At 35.5% G+C, this 21,264-nt stretch overlaps 1 protein-coding gene and 1 long non-coding RNA gene across 2 annotated transcripts; one reads left to right on the top strand and one right to left on the bottom strand.

The window, feature by feature from the left end:
* Positions 1-4,132: 4,132 nt before the first annotated feature.
* LOC122619040 (UDP-N-acetylglucosamine--peptide N-acetylglucosaminyltransferase 110 kDa subunit) lies at positions 4,133-20,174 on the bottom strand. The gene is given in 10 exon segments (XM_043795726.1): positions 4,133-4,598; positions 6,591-6,771; positions 6,838-8,566; positions 8,618-8,813; positions 13,743-13,939; positions 14,065-14,133; positions 14,190-14,373; positions 18,275-18,485; positions 20,016-20,151; positions 20,154-20,174. Coding segments are annotated over 10 exon segments (3,180 nt in total). The 5' UTR covers positions 20,172-20,174; the 3' UTR covers positions 4,133-4,339.
* On the top strand, positions 18,930-20,379 carry LOC122619047. The gene is made up of 2 exons (XR_006326069.1): positions 18,930-19,514; positions 20,059-20,379. It is a non-coding gene; the product is annotated as an uncharacterized LOC122619047 (long non-coding RNA).
* Positions 20,380-21,264: the final 885 nt, after the last annotated feature.

Genomic DNA, 21,264 nt, shown 5'->3' with positions numbered 1-21,264 from the left:
CGGGAGCGTTCCCTAAAAAATTGTCTATCTCGGTCACGGACGCTGCGGCCGCGCCCTCATATTCGCTGTCATTTTTATCGTCAGCCTGTTGCATAGTGCTCTGCAACCTCTGACGCCTTTGACCGGTCATACGTGCGAAGCCAAATCTTTTATGGCCCCGAACACTTTCGCCCTTGGTATTTATAGGCTGATCGCTTCCAAAGGCTGCCTATGTTGAGTCACGGCAGAACCTAATTCCATAGACTCAGGCGACTGATTACGATAGCTGCCCGCGTTCTGGGCAGATCTATTTTGTTGGGGCCTATTCTGCTTTTTTGTAAAAATGGGGATTCTTCCCTTGGCCATCTTAGGCCCTGCTATGTTTTCCCTGCGGCTCCCTTCAGCGGTTTTGGTTCTTTCGGTGCTCATAGGTGAGTGCCTTGTCCTCCAAAGCCTTTGCATATGTAGCAGCAATGGTAGTGCGCTCTATGGTAGTCTCGGATTCCCTAGCTAAAGCCAAAGCTGAGGGCAAATTCATGGGCTGCGCTGGCAAGACTATGGCCCTCAAGGGCTTCCTAAGGCCAGCAATAAATGCATCTCTAACTTCATTATTAAACAGAATGGCACTGTCCGGTTCGTGTGTCATAACAATCTTATTCGTTATTAACGTCAACCGCTTTTCTACGTCGTCGTTCTCCTTGTTTCAAGTCCTGTCTAAGGACACGCAACGACGTTTTGTCCGCGTAAGTGCAGTCTAATCGAGCAATAATGGCATCGAAATTTAAGTCATCCTGGTTCCCGTAAAATCTGGCATGGTCATGACGATGTCAAGCTTGACTTCACACCGAATGTTTGGGTCAACGGTTATTCTCTGGTAAACTTCTACTTTTGGTGCTTCCACGCGCAAGTTTTGCATTTGTTGTTTCATCTGGTCCAACTGTGACTGGAACGCCTGCTTCAATCTAGCTTCCTGCTGGGCTAAGGCCTGGCTAACAGATCCACATATAATTACCTGTAACTGGGCGGCGTCCATGTCTGTACTGCTATCTGTCGTAGTAGGGTCAAAGGCTTCCGATTCTAAATCTCACTCGTCGTCACTATCGCACTCGACCTTAATATCTCTATATGCTCCTGCCCAACTCATTGACCATTGGTTGGCCCCGCACACTTAATTCTTTCCGAGCACAGTTGATCGGTTTTCGCGATGCGGCGCTATTTACGTGCGCGAGAAATAGAAGTCGACGAAAAAACTCTACCCTCAAAAGAAAAGGTTTGCCCAAAGGAATAATTTTCTCTTGTTTATTATTATTATTATTTATTCCTTTGGGCAGCAAAAGCTCACAGTAACTTGGGGTATGATGTAGAATTTACTCTTGGTATAAGTATGCAATGGGAAATGCCGAATTGAACTGACTTATCAAACTTACATGGTTTCTCTTCTTAGCTATCCTGTTAAGAAACTAGGTGCTAAATAATCGTCGGGCGCCAATTAGCTTTTTCCTCCCGTCCGGATGTCTTCTGCGACTCCAGACGCTGGTGGTTCTTCTTCCAGAGTCCTCGGTGTCCGGCTGTTAAGCCAGAGAGTGGTGACTTCTTACGGAGACTAGGATGGAGGGTATGACTTTGCCCCCTTGGTCGATCGTTGGCCTTTTGGCTTAGCAAGAATTTTTAATATAAAGAAATGGTATTTTAAGGCCAAGTGCCGGAGTAGCTGTTCTTTATTGTTAAAGTGCCAGCTTAAAACATAATACAAAGAATCGAGAAAATATGAATTTGCCCTAGCTCCAATGCATCACGCCATAAACCCATGGTCGGCAAGCCGACTCAGCATTTATGCAGCGCAATTCGGTACCCCGGATACTGGGTGTCCGGTTGCCGCTGCTGACCGTTCTTAGCGCGGAGCGCTGAACTCAGTTGGGGCGCATCAGCATTATTTGTATGAAGCTACTTAGTTGCTAGGGCAATATAAACGTAAACTATGTGGCTGCTGACTGAAATATATTGAGCGCTCTATTAGTTGTTAACTTATACATATAAGAAAACAAAATTGTCACAAGAATATTTGTATATATAAAAATAGATGAAGAAAATACGGGAACCGTGTTCGTTTAAACTTACCTCACTTAAATTCTGAATGATAAGATCTCGTTGGATCCTGGGTGTTGCCAAAGACATTATAATAACAAGATGCGTAACGCCATACGTTTTTTTTTTGCACACGATTTTGTTGTGCTTGCTCTAGCGCTGGCTCCAGGCTCTCCCGAAAATCCAGAGAGCGGAGAGCAGCTTTCTTGTACGCATACAGCGACAGCTGACCACTGCATTGGTGCACACGTATGCACATGCATTGTAAAAATGACAAAATATGCCCTTCATCTTAGAAGTTCTTAGACTTTAAATCTATATTATTTTTTATAAAAAAAACTCTGGTTTTGCATTGCCTTAACATAACAATTATTCAAATTCAACACAGTAATAATAATAGCACAATCTATGTACATAATAATGCATAATAATTTTAAAATATGACTTTATATTAGAATAATTGTCAATAGAGTATACAGCGTGCGACGTGTGAAAAATATATGAAGACAATGATTCTTCGGTGCTTATGTCCGCACTTCGTGCTTCAAGAAATCAATTTTGCAATAAACACATTCCATATTTTAATTTATTTTATAAATAGATAGATAGATAGGTAGATATTTTGTTGGATATATTGCAAAAGGATCCAATTGCGATAAATGCAGATCGGTAATTTTGAAAGAAACCGAGCATTTAACAGCTCTATCAGAGCTTTTTATACATGAGAAAAACTACTCGATGGAGTCGGACTTTGGAAAACTAAAGGCACCATCTGATATATTTTTTAATATTTGTAAAACACACATTAAAGTTTTTGAAAATATTTTTAAAAATAATAAAAAAGAAATGTGTATAAAACAATATATTGTAGACCAATGCATTAAGTGTACAAATGAAAGTAGTAATTTCTCATTATGATTTCATGTATACAATTAATGTTATATACATAAAATAGATCTTTTAAACAAACTTATAAAAGTTTTGCTGTTTAAACATTGCAAATGGAATGAGATTGCTGATAGACAAAAAAAGCAAGCTAAACTCAGCATTTTATCTCATAAATGAAAAATTGACTTATAATTGACGACTAAAAAAATTAAATATATTAATATATGTATATAAATTTTAAAAATATTATATAACTAATAAAAAGCGAGGCAATCTCAATATTGAAAAGCAATAGTTAGAAAACTAGCTTAGTTGGGGAACATGGAAATGTTTTAATGTTGAACATTTAAATATTTCAAGTCGACTCGACTGGGTACCGATTATTACACATATTACATATTAATAATTATCAATATAAGTATAGATATGTAAACGGTAACTAATTCGAGCGGCGATTTTATCACACGAATATTAAAACAACTTCTTTCAACCCATAATAGTTTTGAATCGAAATTGACCAAAACATTAATTAAATTCGTTTCTTAGATCAAAATTGATTTCGGCCCAAAAATCGTCGTCTAGCAGAAGCACGCACACATACACACTATCTCCTTTAATGTTTTTACTCACACAAACAAGTATACGTGTATGTAGGTGTGTATGTTTCTCTGCGGCACGCTTCGTCCGCTATCCGCCGCACTGATCGCTTGTAGATTTTTACTAATTTCATTATTGCTGCAACACCAAAAACACCGCGATGAAATCAAGGGTATGCTGTACGCCTAGAATCTCGTTTTTATGGTCGATGACTTCCATGGATGCCTTGGACTGATTGCCGCCCATCTTGAGAATTCTTTCATATCTCTCTGGATTGCAGGTCTTCCTTCAGGATTTCTTTCGTAGTCTCTTGATCCTTCTAGTCCATGACTCTGGAATCTTTAAAGTCTTATGATCTGACAAATAGGGTGCACGTTACAATAAATATGTTTATATTCACAACTATTAAAAGATGACATTGTAAAATTAAAATATAATTGAAAAAGAAGATAGTATTCCTGCCATTTTAGCTTTATCAATGGGTCTATGAAATCGTTTTTTAAAGTTATTTTTTTATATTTTTGGATAAATTTATCAGTAACAGTACGTCGTGCCATATTTATACATTTATAATACCTTATGATTATATTTCGTATAACTTTATTCATAAAAGGTAACATCTTATTAATAATATTTAAACGAAATAGGGTAGGCATTTTTCGCTTTTTACATAGAAGTATTATTCATATGTGTAACATACGAGCTCATTAAAATTTTGTTTTCGATATTTAAATTATATGAATATCTTTTGATTTCCTTGTCAAAATAGCAATTAACATTGTACAAGTTTTTATACTGCTGAAATGTGGTCCGGAAGTTCTCCGTGTTCGTATTTTTCCCACATTCGTAGAAACAATTTTTCTAAACCTTTGGCATACAGTGAGCAATCAAATAGAGGACTCTCCACGCGGGCTTTCCATACTTTTGCTCGTAGGGCTTTTAAATATTCTTTTTTTGTTCCCAGGCGTATAGCAATATTTTGATATTCATCTCTTGTACGCGCTATTAACTCTGGACATCCAAGGGTAGCAAGCTGTGAGGCAGCCACTCTGAAACAAAATTGAAATTAAAAATTTGATATTTGTTTATAAACTAACAAAAATTTTGAATATGTACAGAAAACAATAAAATTGGTGTAAAATAAGTGCACAGAAAATCATATCACTTAAATATCGGCGAACTGACTTTTTGGCCAGCAAATTTTTTTAATTACACACATAACACATACATATAATACTATATATCTATCTATATTCATTATTGTGGTTTAAATTATGAGCAACAAATTTTAAAATTGAATCCAAACTCTACGTAATAAAAGCATTTAAGTAATTGCTTATGCAAAACGCCTTCTGCATTTCTGGTGATAGATTTTACATTCAAAACTTTTTCCCAAATTTGGCCACTTATTTCGATTTTGGGGGTTTGGGCAATTACAGCCACTTTAGTTAGTATTTTTAGAAATGTTTACAAAATTATATATTATTAACCACACATGTTATCTTTGGAAAGTTTTACTTCTTCCAAACCCTTTATATATAAACAAAAAAAAAACAGAATGTACACAAAACAAGAGAGAACGCTATAGTCGAGTTCCCCGACTATCTGATACCCGTTACTCAGATGGTGAAAGTGCGCAGGAGAGTCTTCAACACTGACAGTTTTTGGCGGTTTGTGGGCGTTAGAGTGGGCGTGGCAAAAAGTTTTTTGACAAATCGATAGAAATTTACTAGACAAATACAAAAATTAAAAAATATCAAAACCTTTTTCAAAAGTGGCAGTTTTAGGCGGTTTGTGGGCGTTAGAGTGGGCGTGGCAACATGAATCGACAAACTTGCGCTGCGTCTATGTCTCTGGAGTTTGTATGCTTATTCTCAACTTTCTAGCTTTTATAGTTCCTGAGATCTCGACGTTCATACGGACGGACAGACGGACATGGCCAAATCGACTCGGCTATTGCTCCTGATCAAGAATATATATACTTTATGTGGTCGGAAACGCTTCTTTCTGCCTTTTCAATGAATCTAGTATACCCTTTTACTCTACGAGTAACGGGTATAAAAATGAAACACTAATACGTATCGTATGTGTAATAAAATGTACCTAACATAGGCAATTTTGAATATCTAGTCCTTTCTGAAAAATGACTTAGAGAAAAATGGTTTATCACTTGATTTTATAAATACACAATAATAAATTTACTCATTCGTCACGTCGAGTACATCGACCTGTTACTCAGCTAGTGGGGGAGCCAACAAGAAAGTTCAAGATTCCATATGGCATATCGATATAATTTAAAAGACTAATAATAAGACAAATAAAAAAATAATAAAAATGTTAGTATATATTTTAAAAGTAAAATGTGGCACATGTATAAAAATTTAAAATAAAAAAATTAAGAGAACTTTGTAGTTTGTAGGCGTTAGATTATACGTGGAAAGCAAAAAATCGATAGAAATTTACAAGACCAAATATAAAATATATGAAAACATTTTTCAAAAGGGTCGGCGTGGCAAACTTTCGCTGCGTCTTTGGTTTTGGAATCTGCATGCTTCATCTCAACGTTCTAGCATTTATAGTTCCTAAGATCTTAATATTCATACGGATCGAAAGACGGAAATGGCCAGATCGACATCCTGATTAAGAATATACATACTTTATATGGACAGATACTTTTAAAGAGTATAGTATACCCTTTTACTCTGCGTGTAACGAGTATAAAAATAAACAAGACAGTTTTGGTGGTGGAGTCTACTTCTGATAATAATAAGGAGGTGAGCGAGTGGTAATTTTCTTATGAACAAACTTTAGTAACTATTTTTTGCAACTTTAACTTTCTAGCTTTAATACTGTCCGAGATCTCGATGTTTATATGGTCAGACGAGCATTTAATAAGTTTTTAAATGACTATCGTCAAAGGGAGTAAAATATAAAGAAAACGAAAAAGGAAATGCAAATCGAATGCAGTAGACAAAAATAACCATAGATATTTAGCCCGAGAGGTGATCGAAAATTTGTTGTACAGTGTTACATGAACATACCTTGAGGCTAACGTCTCTCCTGGCAAAGTAACGACAGGGGTACCTGTCCACAAAACGTCCATAGACGTGGTGTGTCCATTACATAATGGAGTATCAAGACATATATCAGCTAATTGGCCTCGGCGTACGTGCTCTTCTTTTGCAGCCACATTGGAAAATATTACTCTATCAGGAGATATTCCTATAAAAAAAAATAATTCGTTTTATTTTAAAATCATTAATTGAATAAGTAAAAAAATATATTTACCAAAGTCACTGACGGTTTTTTTAATATTTTGTTCCCCGACTGCTGGAAATCTTAGTAACCACAAAACAGACTTAGGCACATTTTTTAATATTTCTACCCATGACTCGAGGGTTTGGGGATCAATTTTGTATAGCTGATTAAAATTGCAATAGACAACAGCGTCGTCGGGTAACATATATTGACGACGAGTGGTTATTACAATATTTTGTGGAACCTCTTCACCCGTAGCGGCCTTGTTATTTGTTTGGATAGTGGCCAATCCGTTTTGAACCACAACGCCATTTAAAGATGTTTGCACTTGACCAGCAGCAATCATTGATACTATTTGTGTTGTGTTTGGTAACTCTGCAACTTTATGAGTTATTTCTACTGGTTTTTGTGCGTTAACAACTTCTTTTATCTCCTTTACGTCGGTGTTTTCAACAAGAGGAGATAAATCTGTTGCATTTATAACCGTTACATTATCAACAACGGAAGATTGTTGTTTGTCACAAACAATTATTCGTTCCTTTAAATGTGGAAACATTTGCTTATGATCACCTATAAAATATGTGTGCGGCATATAAGACAATTTTTCACTATATTGGTAAGCCAATTCAATTGGACTAGTTACAGAATCCGTAATTATGTAATCCATAAAACTAGCCCCACTAGTACCTGGATAACCTAACCACATTACTTGAATAGGAGCAGGGCGAAGTGCAAATATTTCATTTCTTGCTCCCTTTGTGTAACCGTTCATATTAACCAAAATATTTATACCGTCATTAAATATCTTGTCCGCTGCTTTGCCATTACAAGGAATCTGAGAAAGATCCACAAAGTTTTCAGACTCTCGGCAAATTTTGTGTCGAAATGTTGTACCATCATCTGGACTTAAGGCATAACAAAAGATTTCCACTTTTGAACGATCATGAAGTCCTGGCACAGATTGCATTAAATGCGAGGTAGGATGATTTCCAAAGTCCGAGCTAAGATAACCTATTCGAAGCCTTCCTTTTGTAGGCAACTTCTTTAAGAAATTATACGGTTTTTTATGAAGCACGTGAACTTTTTCTAAACACAAATTAGCATGTCGCGCTGCAATTGCTTTCCGACTATCATGTGTCAACGGATAAAGCATCGAGTGGTGTGGATGCACGGATGGTAAACGGTTTTTATCAAGCTGCTCCGTGACAATACTAACCAGCTTTTTCATTCGAATATCATAGTCAGTCCAATCACAAACAATTTGCAAGCAATGAGCCAAATTACAGTATGCATCAGGAAAATCGGGTTTTAACTTTAGAGCTGTTCGATAAGACTGAATTGCTTCAGGAATATTTCCGGAATCTTTGTGTATGCTTGCCAAATTGCTATGCGCATCAGCAAATGCTGGGTTAATTTGAATAGCTCTCGTGTAGCATTGCAATGCCCCGCTGACGTCTTGTAACTCTTTAAGAGTATTTCCCATATTTGAATATGCATCCGCAAATGTGGGCTGGATTCTAATAGCTTCCTTATAATGCATTAATGCTTCCTTTAATTTGCCTTGCTGTTGCAAAACAGATGCCAAGTTTGAATGAGCAGCAGCAAAATCGGGGAACACTTCCAAAGCTTTTAAATAAAGCCTCGTAGCTTCTTCAATATATCCTTGCTCTCTTTTTATGTTAGCTAAATTATTAAGGGAATCTGCATGATTTGAACATAGCCTTAGTGCAGTGTTATAGCACTCCTCAGCTTCTTTAACCTATAAAGATTACTAAGTTATTGCACACCAAAAACATAAATAAAAACATACCTGCCCCTTTTCTTTAAGAGCGTTTGCAAGATTGCAATAGGCATCAGGGAAATTTGGTTGCAGTTCTATTGCCCTCCTATATGTGTCGATAGCCAAATCAATAAGACCCTGTTCATAGTAAACGCATGCCAAATTCCCATGAACTACAGCATTATTCGGCGATAAATTTAATGCACGTAAATAGGCGGCCACAGCTCTAGAAGTTATTTAATATTTTAAAATATGTAAAGTATTAGTATCAAATAAGTTGTAATAAATGTATTGTATATATACTCGATTACCAATAGTAATTTGATCAAAATATTAAACGTACCGTTTCCATAAAACTTTTAACTTGAAAAGAATTGAAAAAGTAGTTCTGACGTTGCTTGTGCATCTCAACAGATTTGTATATTTTTCATCTGAACGGCCTATTTTAATTATTGTATAAATCATTACGGATTGGTAATTCATTTAAGTAGCAAACTTATTGCGTTAGAATTGTTTCAAATGTATTGCAAAACCAAAAATTTATAAAAATTGCCGACAAAGAAAATATTTTCATTAACATATGTACATAAAAACACGCGTCCAATATTAGTTTCGCTTAATGTTGTATTGAAAAATACATACATATGTACATACAACACACATATGCACGCATACTGTACAATGAAATAGACTTAAGTGACGTAAATAAACGCCAATGTTTTCACACTGTTGGTCAACTAAATAGGTTTAATGATTATAATTTTGCGAAAACAAAAATGAAATAGTATTCAAATATTTTGTTTGATCTTTAATTGTGTAAACTATATGCTTTTGGAATTATAGTAGTTATAAAAGTTTGTATAAACATTTTTCTTCGATTTTCGAACTGTTTTCAGGGCTGTTTCTATAGTCGTCCGATTTTTATATACGTTTAATGCGTAATCCTGAAGTATTAAAATAAAGAGACCGATATAGTCAATTTTCCCAACTACTAGATAACTCTCATAACTGGCATAGGGAAATGCCAAGCCAAATAGGAAAATAAAAACATGTGTTTGTAGGCGTTAGAGTAGATGTGCTGGATTTTTTTTGCATATTGACAGTAGTTGACAACACAAATAAAAAAAAAGAAATAATAAATTGAATTCGGGTTGGGTGAGAGTTTTTGGTGGTTTTGGGTAATCTTCTGAAACAAACTTGGGTTCCTATAGTCGACGAGATCGCAGACATCAATTTAATGAGTATACTAGATTCGTTGAAAAGTATGTAACAGGCAGAAGGAAGCGGTTCCGACCTTATAAAGTATATATAATATATTCTTGATCAGGATCAATAGCCAAGTCGGTCTGTCCATATCCGTATGTATGAACGTCGAGATCTCAGGAACTATAAAAGCTAGAAAAATGAGACTCAGCTTGCAGACGCAGTGCATGTTTGTCGATTCTGTTGCTCCGCCCACTCTAACGCCCACAAACCGCCCAAAACTGCCACGCCCACACTTTTGCAAAATGTTTTCATATTTTTCCCATTATTGTTAGTCTTGTAAATCTCTCTCGATTTGCCTCGCCCACTCTAACGCCCACAAAACGCCAAAAACTGTCAGTGTGGAAATTTCTCCTTATATACAGTTCTCTCTTGATTAATTTTACCTCCTTAACAAGCGTTCTCTTTGTTTATTATAATACTATTCTATTGTTGATTCTTATTAATTTATATCATTTTTAAAATATATCTTAATACATACATTATTTTCTATGCGTATTCGCGCCAAACAGACAAAAGGAAAGTTTTTAATTGTTTTGATTTTCATATTATTTTTATACCCGGTACTCGTACAGTAAAAATGTTAAGAATAAGCATGCAGCATGGAATTTTCGGTTGCAGTGGAAGTACATAATCCCTACGGTCATGAGGCCATTCGAATTAACGGAGTAAAGAACGTTACCTGACTTCACCTGGCACAGGGTACAACTAGTGGTGTGGTTCCGTCGCAGCTTCCACACAGACGTTAATTTCAATGGAAGGATCTAAAACGTATCTTCAACGTATCGAATTTTCTAATAAATCTTATCAAAAATGTATACACTTTATATGGTCGAAAACGCTTTCTTCTACCAGTTACATACTTTTCAACGAATCTAGTATAACCTTTTGGTCTACGAGTACCAGCTATAAAAATAATATGTGACGTATTTGCAGATACACTAGACCCACCTCAGCGAACAGCCTGCATATTCCGAGATACCCATTATTTCATTTGTCAATAACGTAAGTCCAGAATCAACTATAAGAGTTGTTCGAATCAATATGACATAAACATTTAAACACCTTGTACATCGTATGCCATTTTCAAACTTTTTAACCAAAGGTCCGCGTTTGCCAGCGTAAAAGCTTTGACCAATCCAAACTAATTAAACAAAAAATGTGGTCTGGAAACCTATTCATCAGGGCACAGTTTTGAATAATCGAAATCTTCTGATCAAAGTCCACTCTCGCTGTTCGCGTTGCTGTCACCGAAAAAAGCCACTGTTATTGCATTTGTAAAATCAGTTTCCCACGGTGGATCTCACTAAAAATTGTATTATTGATAGAACTCCGTTATAATGTATTAAACTCTGCATTTCTGCAAGACATATCTGAAACCCAATTAAAAATTCTTAAACATCATAATGCTTTGGTAAGACTTTTAAATAATTTTATGCTGAAACTGAATTTACGATGGGGTGGGATATTCAACAGGAGACACAATGTTCAAATTCAAAATGTGCAACCCTCCGACACGGATATGTACGTAATTCTTATAATAAATCAAAAAGATAAGATACAATAAAAACAAGCGTTCTTTCGCTATAGTCGAGTTCCCCGACTATCTGATACCCGTTACTCAGCTATTGGAAGTGCGCAGGAGAGTCTTCAGCACTGACAGTTTTTGGCGGTTTGTGAGCGTTAGAGTGGGCGTGGCAGACTTTCAGAAAAAGTTTTATCCTCACTGTGACGCCAGCGATTTCGGCATTGGTGCAGTGTTGGTTCAACTAGCGGAAGATAAAGCTGAAAGCCCATTGCCTATACATATGTATATCCAACAAGAGAGAACGCTATAGTCGAGTTCCCCGACTATCTGATACCCGTTACTCAGCTAGTGGAAGTGCGAAGGCAAGTCTTCAAAACTGACAGTTTTTTTCGGTTTGAGGGCGTTAGAGTGGGCGTGGCAAAAAGTTTTTTGGCAAATCGATAAAAATTTACAAGTCTAATACAAAAATGGAAAAATATCAAAACATTTTTCAAAAGTGTGGGCGTGGCAGTTTTATGCGGTTTGTGGGCGTTAGAGTGGGCGTGGCAACATGAATCAACAAACTTGCGCTGCGTCTATGTCTCTGGAGTCCGTATGTTTAATCTCAACTTTCTAGCTTTTGTAGTTCCTGAGATCTCGACGTTCATACGGACAGACGGACGGACAGACGGACATACTTTATATCGTCGGAAACGCTTTCTTCTGCCTGTTACATACTTCTCAACGAATCTAGTATACCCTTTTACTCTACGAGTAACGGGTATAAAAAGTTAAGTCGTTCACAACGTAGCTATAGTGTCACCGAACGAGAGTGTTTAGCTGTGGTACTGAAAAGTTTCGCTGCTACTTAGAACTGCAAGAATTTGAAGTAGTCACCGATCATTCTAGCTTATTATAGCTCATGAGACAACAGAATGTTACAGGAAGAATTGCTAGGAGGATTTTTAGATTGTTTAGACAGTTTAAATTTGCATTCTCGCATCGAAAAGGAAATGATCATGTTGTCCCTGACGCTTTGTCTAGATTATTTGAGAACGAAATAAATGCATTGGACATGGCCCCCATAATAGACCGTAGACCGTGTAAATTTCCCGACATTAAAATAGTAGATAAATTGTTGTATATTCGTACAGGACACGCAGAATAAAGCCCCGAATTATACGTTACGTCCACCCATGGGAGAGCATTGTCCATCATATCGAACATTTCAACGGCTATATATTGACCTGCTCGGACCCTATCCCCGTAGTAAGCAAGGACACGTTAGATTGCTTATAGTATTAGACCACTTTAGCAAATATCCTTGGTTTCACCCCCTAAAAAAATTTACCTCAACGGCAATCATACATTTCCTTTTAAAACAGGTATTTCAGTGTAGGTTTTCCAGAAACTATAGTAAGCGAAAATGGAGCCCAATTTAATGCTTTGGAATTCAATGCCTTTCTTACGGAATTAGGAATAAACCACGTTTATACCGGATTATACTCACCGCAAAGTAATGCGGCCGAAAGAGTAAACCGTTTCCTATTAGCTGCTATCCGCACTTGCTTAAAACCCGACAAAACCGAGTGGGACAGGAACATCACTAGTATCTCATGTTCGTTAAGAACAGCGATGCATCAATCGTTAGGATGTTCACCATACCGTGCGTTATACGGATTGAATATGATTACCCATGGATCTGATTATAAACGGCTGAAGAATTTATCCCTATTGGAAGAACCGATAGCACCGAGTTTCCGATCTGATAATTTAGCCATCATTCGAATAGACATTCAGGTCAATATTCGTCGTCCGTATGATCGCAATGTACGGCAATATAACCTACGCGCGAAACCCATTTTCTTTAAGGAAGGACAGGAAGTATTCCGTCAAAATTTTGCCCAATGCAAATTCGCGCAGAATTTTAACTCGAAATTAAGTCCACAATTTAAAAAGTCCCGAATGAAAATGAAACTAGGAAATTGTTATTACCAGCTTGATAATTTACACGGAAAAGAGGTAGGGCCGTATCATGCTAAGGATACTCGAAGCTAATTCCCGCTAATATTGCATCTGACGAAGAAATATTATCGGGTTGTGTAAAGGTCGGCAAGGTAAGCGAGAAGAATTTGCAGATAGAACAAATTGTAAATGTAATGTTGGCCAGGTACAACCGAGAACTTAGGTTAGTTCATTAAGTGGGTATGCTTTTAGGCTGGAGTCGATCACCTCAGTCTAGTCATCGGTTTACATGCCCGAAAACGTTGTCCAGCATTAAAGGGAATAATAATATCCTCGGTGTTATTATACAAAACTATGACGCGTTCCTTTGGTTAAATTACTAACATAACATACAAACCAAAATGTAAAGAATGGCCTTACCTATCAAATATTCGTGCCTCCTTGAGAACATTCCCCAAATTTATATATGCGTCCAAAAAATTGGGATCAAGAGTCACAGCTTTTTCAAAGTGATGTATAGCCAACCAAATTTCGCCCTGTGCATTAAACACACATCCTAAGTTACTCCATGCAACTGCAAAGCCCGGACATGTTTCAATTGCTTTTAGGTAACAGGCCTAAAAATATAATATAAAAAAAGCTTAAATTTTTTATGAATTTTAGTATTGTTTGGATTTGTCCGTGAAAAATTTATTTAAACCAGAATTTTTCATTAATGTGATGTACTTTGCTTTATACATACTTTCGCTTCTTCCAAACGACCGAGGGCCTTAAGAAGATTTCCCAGATCGCTGCGCACACAATACAGATCCTACAAATCTGCATATTAAAGCTTATATTTATATAAATATTAAAATTAAACCTTACAGGATTATATTGTAACGCTGTAATATATGCTTGGACAGCAGACTCCATGTCACGAGCAGCAACCAATGCAGCAGCTAAATTTATGTATCCATCAATAAAATCTGGCTTTAGGCGTACAGCTCTGCGATAGTTGTCTAAAGCTTCTTGTAACTGTCCGCGCTCTTTAAAAACATTTCCTAAATTACTAAAAAAAAATAATTTAATAAATTAGCTGTCAGTGAAAAATATTGTTTTATGATTTTATATATATCACAGATTTAGAGCCAAAAGAAAATTTAAGATTCAGTAGGAATTGGCCGCCGGCCTCAATATATTTTTATTTTTTAAATGTGTTAAAGAAATTTATTTAATACTTAGGCAGATTTTAGGTACTATTGATGAAGCAGAGTATATACATATGTTCGGTGGCATAATCAATGATACAACTATAAAAAACAATATAGGACCGGTAATACAAAAATGTTTGTAATGGTCACCTTAGCCAGATTTTCAGTTCTTTTTTTATTAAAAAAAACAAGAGAGAACGCTATTAATAAGTTCCCCAACTATTTCAACACTAAAGGTTTGTGGGCGGTTGAGTGGGCGTGGCAAAATGATTTTTGACAGATCGATAGTTATTTAAAAGTCTAATGAAAAAATATCAAAACATTTTTAAAAGGTGTGGGCGTAACCGTTTTGTGGGCTTTAGAGTGGGCGTGGGAAAAAGTTTTTCTGCAAATCGATAGAAAGACATAAAAATATGAAAAAAAAAAAAAATTTTTTTAGGTGTGAGCGTGGCAGTTTTGGGCGGATTGTGGGATTGGCAACATGGGTCAACAAACATGCGCCGTTATGTTGCTAAGATCTCGACCTTCATACGGACGGACATGGCCAGATCGACTATTGCTATTGATCCTGATCAAAAATAAAATACTTTATATGGTCGGAAACTTTTCCTTCTGCCTGTTACATAATTTTCAACGAATCTTTTAGAGTAAGAAGTATAATAATTACATAAAAAATAGATGACAAAATTGCCACCACACCTTTAACACGCAACAAATCGTACAATTAAATAACTATATTTTTTGTTAGTCGTATTAAGCTCTTGGCTTAGCCTATTTTTTTTACGATAAATCGATTATTATTTACAAGAATTTGACTCATAATTGATATCCAAAATTCTCCCGAAATTATATTTTCATCTGTAGTTTAAAATTATAGTCTCATTAATATTAGCACCATAGATCTTCCAAAAGAAAAAAAAAGTCCGTGTCATGGCTTTACCTCGACTTGTATTGTTCCTTGTTTTTCTAATTTTACTTAGTCGTTATTTTTGTCTGGCCATTTTCTATTGACATGCCCAAAACACATTAACCACACCCACTGTAACGACCAGACTTTTAAAAAATGTTTCAATCTTTTTATCTATTTGTTTTGGTCACACAATCTTCTATTGTTATGCCAAAAACATTTATTTTCATGTTGCAATTTTTCTTGAAAATTCTTATCGATTTCCAAAAAGAATTACGAAATTGCTCCCTCGCACTACCACTGTTTTCCTTGAATTGACTTATATGTAATGAACTGTTTTTCTAAGTTCTTGCCACGGGATGCAGTTTGTGTATGTATCCCACCAAATTGCACCAGATTTAGCAGCACCTCGTTGTCTACTGCTTGGAGCTCCTGTGCAACGTTACTTTCCAACCCGGATCGAGATTTAGTTCGTTACGTCTAGAACAAGCTATCCTCAGAACGCTTCTGTCACAGGACACCACACAAGAACTCATAGCATCAAAACCCAGATCAGATGTTCGAAAAATAATATAAAAAAAGAAGAAATTTTAAAAAAAGAAGAAAGAACGCTATAGTCGAGTACACCGACTATCTGATACCCGTTACTCAGCTAGTGGAAGTGCGCAGGAGAGTCTTCAACATTAACAGTTTTTGGCGGTTTGTGGGCGTTAGAGTGGGCTTGGCAAAAAGTTTTTTGGCAAATCGATAGAACTTTACAAGACTAACACAAAAATGAAAAAATATCAAAACATTTTTTAAAAGTGTGTGGTGTGGCAGCTTTGGGCGGTTTGTGGGCGTTATAGTGGGCGTGGCAAAAAGTTTTTTGGCAAATCGATAGAAATTTACGAGACTGACACACAAATGAAAAATATCAAAACATTTTTCAAAAGTGTGGTAAAATGATTCAAATCGGTTCAGTATTTTAGAAGTTACACGTGTTCAAAGTTGAACCTTTATTGGGTTGCAAAAAAAGCAGGTATTTTTTGTAGATTTTTAGGTAAAATATGTAACCGACCGGCTTGGAAAGAGTCATCAAATCTCGGTAAAACCAAGGTAGAATAAATGTATAATATTATTTGCACGTGCAGGCATACCATGTTTTACCGAAGTACTAATTTTCACATATTTTTCAACTTTGATAGAGAAAATAAAGCGATTCCCCACCGTTCCCTGGGTTTGGCGTATGAGGTGTTGTTCATGAATATGTTCTTTATCATATTCAAAAGAGATCGGGTCCGCCCACGTCCGACCTCGAATTTCTTAGGCAAAAGATACTTTCAACTCAGCGTAAAAAACGCGCGGCTTGGTGCGAATTCTGCTACAAGCGCGTTGCTGCGCAACACGAAATTGTATGGCGGGCATTCATTTTTTCCTGTATTGGCGGCTTGTTTTTCAATCCCTGACTTTGTAATGATTTTAAATGAATATATAATGATTAATTATTTATCAAAAATATTAAATGTAAAATTGAATGATTATTTTGAACAAAAAGTAAAAAAAAAGGTAAAAATAGATACAAAATTGACCATATAAAAAAAAATATTTTTCCTTACCATTTATTTATTTTTAAAACAGTAAAAAAAATTAAAACATTCATTAAAAAAATTATGAAAATATCTCAACTGGTTCAAGAGTTATGATTTTTGTAACCTTAAAGTTACACTGTGAGACGGCAAGATAGGCGGACATGGTGGCGGACAGGCTGGTGATTTGAGCGATTTAATCTAATTTTAAGTATTTGCACTACTTATTGTTTATGCACAATTCACGTCGGGGTCACCTACTATTGAGCTAATAAGTTTTTTTTATTGAACTAAACCCGAAATTATACATTGTGGAAAACTGGTATATAGAATTATAACTCTTCTGTTCATATACATATATGATTATTATATGATCACAAATGTCTCCTTCACTTCGGTGTAAGTTTTGGCAAAATTCAAGGCAATACTCTCTGCAAAGGGTACACAAATTGTTCATAACGCCTCATATATAACCAGAGAGAACGCTATAGTCTAGTTCCCCGAGTTCTGATACCCGTTACTCAGCTAGTGAAAGTGCGAAGAAAAGTCTTTAACACTGACAGTTTCTGACGGTTTTTGGGCGCTAGAGTGGGCGTGGCAAAAAGTTTTTTGGCAAATCGATACAAATTTACAAGACTAATAAAAAATGAAAAAATATTACAACATTTTTCAAAAGTGTGGGCGTGGCAGTTTTGGCCGGTTTGTGGGCGTTAGGGTAGGCGTGGCAACAAGTTTTTCTGCAGATCGATAGAAATTTACAATACTAATAAGAAAATTAAAAAATATCAAAACAGTTTTCAAAAGTGTAGGCGTGGCAGTTTTGGGCGGTTTGTGGGCGTGGCAACATGAATCGACAAACTTGCGCTGCGTCTCTGGAGGCTGTATGCTTATTCTCAACTTTTTAGCTTTTATAGTTCCTGAGATCTCGACGTTCATACGGACGGACAGACAGACGGACGGACAGACGGACATGGTCAGATCGACTCGGCTATTGATCCTGATCAAGAATATATATACTTTATATGGTCGGAAACGCTTCCTTCTGCCTGTTACATACTTTTCAACGAATCTAGTATACCCTTTTACTCTATGAGTAAATAAATGTATTAATGAATAATTTATCGAAAAAAATTAGATATTTTTCAGAGAGTTAGTTTTGGATTATTTTAGAGAATATAATACTATATATATAAATCAGACACACGTTTTAAGAGTTTTGAATTAAGTCAAATCAAATAACATAATAACTATGTACTATGGTTTTTTTTTTAGTGGAAAAGTACTTACCTATAAGCTTCGGCAAGGACAGGGTTTTGTTTTATTGCCAATGTTGAGAATTGTGCTGACTTATCAAGACGTCTGCACTGAAAATGAATAGATGACAGCAACAACAAAACTCCAGTATTCGTACTGTCTTGACGCCATAATTGCATGCAATGCTTTTCCGCACTTTCATAGTCAACTGCTTGGTATTCCCTATGAGCCAACTCCAGTAAACCTTTATTACAATAAAACCGATTTAAATAGTTATAAATAGTTTTGTACTGATTGTTGTGAAAATAAAAATTTCTTTACATAGAAATATATTTTAAAAATGAAGACTGTTTCGTTTTATACTTATGTTTTTCTACTTATGTTTATTTGCCAATGCCTATCGATGTACCGAAATCTTTTTAAGTCCGATTACCTAATGAATTATTATTAGATGTTATTAAATTTTAAAACGCTTTCAATAATTTATTTAAATTAATCCAGATCCAGATACAGCATCGCCGATGTAGAGTTTGGAACCGCTAACATTTAAGAACAAGTTAAGAACATACTTAAATGCGCCTGACAGGGCGCTTTGTGGCGCTATAAGGGGACTGGTCATATTTTTGGCATACCAATAGAAATTGCCAAAAAAAAAGTGGGCTGAGTGGGCTTGGCAAAACATTTGTGGAATACCGATAGAAATTGGGAAAGCAAATAAGAAAACGAAACAAAATCAACATTATTTTCAAAAGTATGGGCGTAGCAATATTTGGACACAAACTTCCGCTGCATGCTTAATATCCAATATCTAGCTCTCAAAGATCGAGGCGTTCATACAGATAAACGGCGGGCAGACGGACATGGCCAGATCGACTCGGCTAATGATACTAATCAAGAATATATTTAGATATGTATATATATATAGGGTCGGAAATCGTTTTTCAAAAATTTGTGCGTGATCACGTCGTTCATAAGGACAAGCGGACAGAATTACATACATTTCCAACGATTGAAGTATATCCGGAGACGACGTTATTTTGAGGGACGTGAATGCATGCTATACTTTCCAATATTAAATAAAAACCTTCTGCAAACTGAAGAAAAACTGGGCATATGCGAGTTTTAGCGGTATTACCGGGAAAAGTTCCCAAACATTTAACAGCGGTTGTTAGATCTTGGCTCGTCTGAAACTGTTCTCAAGTCCCCAGACTTGTATGTAATCGAAAATTTATGAACATAAGACAATGACATGAGGAATGATGAAGATAAGTATGTACGTCCTGTATTATCTTGAAACATGAAAGATGTCCTAAAGCATACAAAATATAAGCTTTAAAATTAGTAATAAAAAGTTAAGCGCATTGAAATTCACAAAATAAGCTATGATATTAAAAAGCATGTACATTTTCCTTTTATTAAATTTTTTGTTGTATTATGATTAACAATATATTTTAAATTTCATAAATATGTCCACATTTTTATTTAAAATATTGCGTTTAAAGTTTAAAAGCTGAGGGAAACTTTTTTTAACTGTGTACATTTTTAAAATACGTAGAGCGTTCTGAGCCCCCGTCAAAACCAATTGTTTGATTTATTGATTTTTCATATTTTGTTTGGGTTTAATTTTAATTATATTCATTTGAACTTTGATTATCTGTAGTGAATAATTTACATGAAATCAACGAATTCAATTATTTTCCTAGATGTATTCTTTCAAACACATAGTACATAGTTATGTACATACAATGTATAGTAATGTAAAATTGTTTCTTACCAACTGATGAAAGAGATTGAATATCATTTTGTTTTCCGACCAGGTGACTTCCCGTTGAATTAGGGTTTTGATCTAATAATAGATGGGCCGCGGACGGAAGTTGCTGGCTTTGTCCTTGAGACTGCATATTTCTTTGTAAGTTTGTTCAACATGCATTTAAATCCAACGTTGATAACATGTGTCTTAAATCAATAAGCCACCCTTCAGTAAACACAGTGGATGTTGTTTACATGATTAGACCTCTAAGGAAAAATATTATCCGTAAAATATGGGTATGAATTGTATTAGTTATAAAGTCAACCTAATTTAACTATTTTCAGAGCTGTTAAAACGATTTACTATAGCAAACTGATGGATAACAAAATATTTGTTTCATATTCATATAATGAAAACTATGAACAGAAACTTCCTGGCTTATACCCTATTCTTACGGCGACAAATCAAACATTTAAATAATATCAATATTATACCACATGTAATTTAATATATAAGGCTGGCGCTTAAATTGTGGAAAAATTAAGCAAAACAGAAACCAGACCAGAAACTAATTCGATAAAAAATGCTCACTTGATTTATTTTTAACCATTTCAATTACCTTATCGGACTTGGCGGCTAAAGGAACAGAGTGAACTCGGCTGTGACTCGCATCGTTTAAAATCTATAAGTTTCTGAAAAAACGATTTAAAGGTAATTGAATTAATATTATAAATAAAATGTCAACAGGAATGCTTGTCAATGAAAAAAAATTGTTTTCCAAATGCGCTGCAATTTCAAAAGAACTTACTGTAAGCCGACTATTACAGGAAGCACTGACTTTATTCAATATTCACTTAATAACTAAAACAGTAAAGACGTATTAAGTGCTAATTTGATGGAATTGTACAGATAGTACTTTTGTGCTTTTCTAATATTATCTATAAAATTATGCTGTTTATTAAAATTACATGTTATAAGATTTGTGTGTAGTCCTTCCCTGGGCATTCCATAGGGCGTCGACGGCCGCAGTTGCTTCCTACAACATTTATAGTTTGATTGCAAGACTAATATTAATATAAATATATATATAAGAATATAAACTGTGTTAAACTATATATATATATATATTTGTTAGTCAAGCGGAGTCAGAATCGTGTGTCCAAATTGTCGTCGTCGTGCCGCCTAACGTCATGTCGTCAGATCCTAACGTCATGTGTTCACGACCTACCTTATCCTTTGGAACTCCTCAGGCTTAGATGACCCTAAAATTCTT

The sequence above is a fragment of the Drosophila teissieri genome, chromosome 2L (genome assembly GCF_016746235.2).
Source record: "Drosophila teissieri strain GT53w chromosome 2L, Prin_Dtei_1.1, whole genome shotgun sequence".
Classification (NCBI taxonomy): Eukaryota; Metazoa; Arthropoda; class Insecta; order Diptera; family Drosophilidae; genus Drosophila; species Drosophila teissieri.
Note: the sequence above shows the minus strand (reverse complement) of the source record. Positions and strands in the feature narration are given on the sequence as shown.